This window comes from Phalaenopsis equestris, unplaced genomic scaffold (assembly GCF_001263595.1).
Source record: "Phalaenopsis equestris unplaced genomic scaffold, ASM126359v1 Scaffold000297, whole genome shotgun sequence".
Classification (NCBI taxonomy): domain Eukaryota; kingdom Viridiplantae; phylum Streptophyta; class Magnoliopsida; order Asparagales; family Orchidaceae; genus Phalaenopsis; species Phalaenopsis equestris.
This window is the reverse complement of record NW_018164739.1, coordinates 1,253,899-1,260,335: the sequence shown is the minus strand read 5'-3', so window position 1 is coordinate 1,260,335 and position 6,437 is coordinate 1,253,899. Positions and strand designations below refer to the sequence as shown.

General features: G+C 32.4%; 1 protein-coding gene across 1 annotated transcript; it reads right to left on the bottom strand.

The window, feature by feature from the left end:
* Positions 1 to 1,403: 1,403 nt before the first annotated feature.
* LOC110025392 (mitochondrial import receptor subunit TOM7-1) lies at positions 1,404 to 2,015 on the bottom strand. Its single transcript, XM_020725846.1, has one exon. It carries the CDS (start codon positions 1,950 to 1,952, stop codon positions 1,737 to 1,739), a length of 216 nt encoding a protein of 71 aa, XP_020581505.1. The 5' UTR covers positions 1,953 to 2,015; the 3' UTR covers positions 1,404 to 1,736.
* Positions 2,016 to 6,437: the final 4,422 nt, after the last annotated feature.

The window sequence follows — 6,437 nt, the reverse complement described above, 5'->3', positions numbered from 1 at the left end:
ATATATATATATATATATATATATATTCTTCTCATCGTTATGCCCACAAATTCTATTATCTTCTTGTTCAAAGTCTCAACTTCCACATAGCAAATCCCAGTATAATTTTAGGCCTGCTCTGCTCAATAATTGTTTGACTTTTCATCACAAACAAACTAAGCTGTTGTGCAAGCCTTAGAAGTAACATGCCAATCAAAAAATACTAGTTCTCATAACTGCTTCAAATTATGGTGCATTACTTACAAGTGGTGTCTTGGCAAAATCTTGTCTACTTCTAGCAACAATTGAGTTAGATCATGGAGGTTTACTTCTGAAAAACATCCTGACAATAACAAAACTTAAATTTGGATTTTTTATTTCATGTAATTTGACATAGTTTTACAATCAGTCATTTATCTAATATCAACCCTCAAGCTTTCTTATGTAGATTTAAGAATAGCAATGGAAGGTGTTTTAGACGCTTCATAACTATGCCTAATGCCAACCAATATTCCAAAATACACCTTAATGAACTTTGATAAGCCTTCAGCATAAACCCTTTTATTGTCCATCCCATCACATTATCATCGCACTTTATCATGCCATTCCAAAATCTATAAAATCATATGAAGATCCTTATGCTACTCGCTACAAACTTCTAAAATTTACCTTGAAATAAAAACCAGCTTAAAAAACTTAATCCTCGAACACCGACATGATTTTTCTAAGCATGTGCTAAATACCTTAAAAAATAATGACGATAACTTCATTATACGAAGTTAGTTGTAAGAAAAGATTCACCTATAATTTGGTGTCTTAATCTTTAAAAAATGATTAAAAAACTACTATGCATACTCAAACATCATATTGTTAAGGATCTCAACATGCATCTCATCATATAAATCTATGAAATTATCAGATGCATCTAAATCCAAGCTAGCTCAAAAAGGCTCACTTCTCAACATCAATCTATAGGGTTAGTATACATATCATTTTACCATTTTACTCAATTAAATAAATTCTTCCTCAAAACTCATTTGAAACTTTTCTAAAATAGTATTTTCATTTTATGTTGACAAAAAATTAAAATCAAAGTATAACCCTTCACCTTTAACTAACATTTAATTATCTAAATTTATAAATATTTTGACTTCAAAATGCAGAAAAGACACAGAACTCACATCTACGTACTGTTTGTAAGAAGAAGGGAATTCAAACAACATGCTGGAATTTTAAAAAGGTTCATTAAGAGAGCCCTGAGTTTCAAAGCATTCATAAAGATACATAAGGAGATAAAAAAAATTACCAATAAAACAAATCAGCAAGTTCTTCAAATCACGAAGAACAAAAAAGTGCAAAATCACTTCTTCTTCAACTTCCTAGTAATTTAGAATTAATTGGGCAATAATAGGAACACCACAGAATACAAGTAATAATCAGATATCCATTGAAGAAATCATACATCTAAAGGAGAAGACACACAGGGTACAATAAATACATAAACTGATATGTAGAGAAACTGTGCCATTAAACAAGAGGCGACCAAAACAATTGCAAGCTAGTAAACAAAGCAGGATTTAAACTACAGTAACCGCAGATCATCCTTGTAACCCAAAAATTACCAGCTACATAAATAAATAACCACATACATGATCTAAGGTTATGATTTCAGCACAACATGCAGGAAATAGTTCGATCAAAAAAGTAAGCCAAGGAGGGAGGAAAGGGCACAAGCCTATCGTATACCGAATTGCATATTAAACAGGACTAAGGAGTTGGGAAAGGTGGGGCTTGGGCTCGGAGTTCATGCCAATGATAATAATCAGGGGAATGAAGCCGTAGTGCGCGACGACCTTCGCCTTCTTCATCGCCCACGTGCTCCACACCTTAACGGACTTTACGACCGATGCATCTTCCGTCCCCTTCGATCCCTTCCCGGTCTTTCCCTTTCCCTTCGCAACCTTAGGAGCCATGATCCACAACCGTCCTCTCGTTCCCTTTCAGCCTCGCTGGTCTAAAACCCTAGAAAGGACCTGCCGCACATATATATATATAATTCGAATAAATGTATTTTTCAGAATAATTACAATTAAATAATAGAAAGAGATCCTACTATAAAGAAAAAAAAAAAAAAAAAAAAAAAAAAAAAAAAAAATTCCAATATAATGCAAAATAGTGAGCATATAACTACAAAAATAAGAACAACAGTAACCAACAAAATCAAAATGATGTTCGTCTTAAAGTCTTGATGATCAAGTCTTCAGGACAATCTCTTCTTCATGTCAACATCTCTCATCACTTGATCATAGTTTGGAGGGAACTTATAAGTGTCATTAACTCAACAAAAAAGTTGCAATATTCTGGAGATTTGTTTCTGGTAAAAGAGAAAAATTTTCTCCCGTAGTTGTCTTCTTTTATTTATTGGAATTGGATACACTTATCACCACAATGGTAGAACAAAACTTTTGAAGTTCATGATGCTCTTGAACTTATATTTCTTATTATTATAATGCACCATAGCTTCAACTAACAAACAATACGAAGATGTAACCTTCAAGATATATACATTTTTTTTTTTGAAAAAGGAAATTGATATTTGGAAGAGACCCAAATTTCCCATGCGTTTTTTAGCCCCATGATGAGAGCTGGCGCCATGTACCTAAAATTCCAGAGCCTTTGCTCCACGATGGGATAAAACCTTTAACCTGAGGAGACTTACAGTGACCCCGCCACCAACAAATCGAGGCTAGCGACATGTGTGTGTGTCTATATATATAAATATAAGATAAACAATTTTAAAATTCTAAAGAAAAGGTTGTTAGGGCACATAAAGAAAGCTACAACATCGATTGCTAAAAATATTTAGAAAATATACATTCATAATATAGAGCTGAAATATGAATCATCAACAACAAATAAGTAGACGATGCTACAAAAAAGCGCTCGTTCCATTCACAAAAGCACCAGCAATCTCTTCTCTTAATTGTATCATTTCCTGCATGCCTTCTTCCTCAGAACTCTTGTACTCATTTCTACTGAAGTCCTTTTCAGGCACTTATTGTCCGACTCGATGTTGGTTAGCTTTCTTAGGCGTGCTGGTAGGATCTTCATTTAAGAACTTGAAATCGATATCGTCCCGGGAAGGATGCCTCTGCATAAAATTGTTGAGTGATACTATTGCAACAACTATCTTCACATATTCCTTGAAAGAGTAGACAGACATATCTCAGAGTATGGTCCACTTCTTCCTACACCGAATGCTCTCTTGATAACACTCTGTAATGACAAGTGTATTTTGTTGAAGAGTTCATTCCTCCATCTAATAACTTGGTTGTTGTGCTCAAAATCAAGAAGATGATACCTCTTGTCGAGAAATGACTTCAAAAAATCATGTTGCATTGGATATCCTGAGTCGACTAGGTAATATTTTTCTGAAAAATGACAACATTAATGAATTCCCAAAAATGAAAATATTATCCTCCCAAAATGTTTCTCTGCACTGAAGAATAGACAAGTGCAAGCAAATTGACATACGAACATCAGAACAAATATACAAAAAACAAGTCTAACAAAAATTCTCTAAAAGACAAAAAAACATTGATCATATATCTATAATTCCATAACTTCTCATGATTGATCTGGATGTAGCTAAATACTACTAAGTTATCTGTCATATAACCTTCGAGTTTGCATTAAAACATAGGCATTTCCAATGGTATACATTTTTCAAATAAAAAAAATAGAAACAGTGCTGAAATTTTTTTCCTCTAAATGTTTCTTTGTACTAAAGAATAGGCAATAGCAAGCAAATTGTTCTATTAACATTTGAACACGCATAAACTAAACAAGTCCAACAAAAATCCTCTAAGAAAATAGAAAAAAACAGTGCTCATAATCGAACACAGAAGCCGAACGAGGCAATGAAGAGGAGGTAAATCAAAAACAAGAAAAAACCCATAAAAGAAGAAACAACGGGAACGACAAGAGAGGGAGGAGAGCGCAATTGAGTTTCAGCTCGGAAGACACAAGTGGCAACCAAGGGGAGGAGGCGAGAAGTATTAGCGGGGATATAGGTTAGGTATTCTGCAAAATGAAGAGGGGCAACTACGTCAAATACCACTTGTAACAGAGCTCCAGCGGCGGAACACATAGCCCTCCCTACGTTTTAGCTTTCGCCGAACCAAGGCTTGTCGTCCGTGAAATGTACGCGAAAACCTTGCTCCCAAACGTGTTCTTCGGCCTTCCGGAGATGAGAAGCTGAAGGGAAGGAAAGAGCTCCTAAACGCACCTTAAATCCAACTATTACTACAACAACAACAAGTCTTTATCCCACTAATTGGGATCAGGGTCAATGAGTTGAATCGAACTTAAGCAACCCTCGATTTAAGCTTGAGTTTGATTAAATACTTCATTGAGTTCGAGCTCAGGCTCAAGTTTAAGCTTACAAGTTCGAGCCAGCTTATTTTTCATAAAAGAGAAAATAATATTAATTTAAGACAGTTTTATAATAAAATAATAAAAAAAATGTGAGAAATTACTATAGAAATATTAAGAAATCACTTAATATAAAATACAAAATATTATTTTTTATATATTTTAATCCTTTAAAGAAAAATTCATTAAATTTAATATATTTTGAGTATATTTTATATTGATATTTTTAAAATGAGCTAGTTCAATAGCTAACGAGTCCAGAGCCCACGAGCTAACAATTCGAGTCATGGCTAGCTTAAGCTCGGCTTGTTAGCTCATCAAGCTCAATTCATGAGCTATTTATTGGTCCGAGCTTGAGCCGGCTCAGGAACATGCTTGACTCACTTACACCTAGGTGAGCTACATGAATCCTTTTTTATTCATTGCGTCCAGATAGAATAAGAGCATTTTTTATACAATCCTACTAAGTTCTCTAAAATTATTTTATAATCTTCTAAGTTTTAAATATGCTTGTTAAACTTAATTTAATTTATTATTTTATTTTAACTATAATAATAATTCATTAATATTTTAAATTAATTAATAAATAATGAAAAAATTAATCACAACTAATCTTTCTTCGGAGCGATTATTCCGTGCGGAGGGCGCACGCAGAGCTGCGCGCTCCCTCAGATCACAACGGCACATCGCGGCTGTATGACAATACAATATTATAATTTTCTTACATAATGTTGAGTGAAAAGGTGTAATGAGATGACTTCAAATCCAAGGCTCCCTAAATTATCATTCATAGGGGAGTTAATTCAATATTATTTTATCTCAAAAATATATTCAAGATATTTTATTTTATATGTACACCAATCAATTAATTTATGCAGTACTTTGTCTTTATATGTAAATATTAAATATTTTTTTTATATGTACACCAGTCACTGTCATACAACCGCGATGTGCCGCTGTGATCTGAGGGCGCGCGCAGCTCTGCTTGCGCCCTCCGCGCCTAATAATTAGACCTTTCTTCGACTTGTGTTTGAATCGCGTTTAGATATACAAAAAAATATTCAAATATACTTTAAATAATGACCAATATTTCCCTACTATTTTATGTATTAATAGAAAAATAGAAAGCAATGTCTATTACTTAGTAGTCTTCTTATTAGTACTAATAGGGCTGAACAACTCAAAATTGGCTCGATTAATACTCGATTTTGTTAGTTCAAATTAGTAAATAAACCAGCTTGAATAATTTTTAAAAACTCGAATTCTAAATGTACTAAACAGGAATATAGTTGAACATGTTCATATATGTTCGTGAACAAATTCGTTTGTTGTTCAATAAATAATTTGTTAAATACTCGATATTAAACTCGTATCAATAATATTTTAGATTAATTATTAATTATATGTTTAATTTATTATTAATTATTAACTAGTTGAAAATTAACATGTTAGATTTTGAAAGTGAACATCAATTGTTTGTTCATTTTCTTTTATTATGTTTTATCTCACTATAATTTTTCTTAATTATTTTATACAATTAATGAATAATTTTACATTTTGAGCTACATTATGTTCATTTTGATTTTTTTTGTTCATGTTTCAATATTTTTTTCTCTATCTTAGGATTTGTTCATAGCTACTGGATGACATCATGTGGGGGTAATTCATTTGCTTATATGATTTATTCAATTGATTATTTATTATATATTTTATATAAAAATCTACATACTCGTTTAAAATTTTAGTTCGTTTAAATATTTGTTCTCTTGTCAGATACATATCAAGTTCAAACATAAAAAAATTTAAACAAGTTAAACTTGAACAATATGTTAAAGTTCAATATAAGCTCATGCCGAATCTGAATAATTTATAATTGTACCAAACCAAGTTACTCAACTCGACTTGATTACAACCCTACCGTGATGCATGTAATACAATGATTTGATTTAGTAATATATGTTTGTGATGTATTTAATTTGATGTGCTCTGTGATAACTTGAGTTAATAACACGCACGCACACGCA

What these genes read in the sequence shown, in the direction of transcription:
- LOC110025392 (XM_020725846.1), bottom strand. Translation starts at nt 1,952, where the DNA reads ATGGCTCCTAAGGTTGCGAAGGGAAAGGGAAAGACCGGGAAGGGATCG.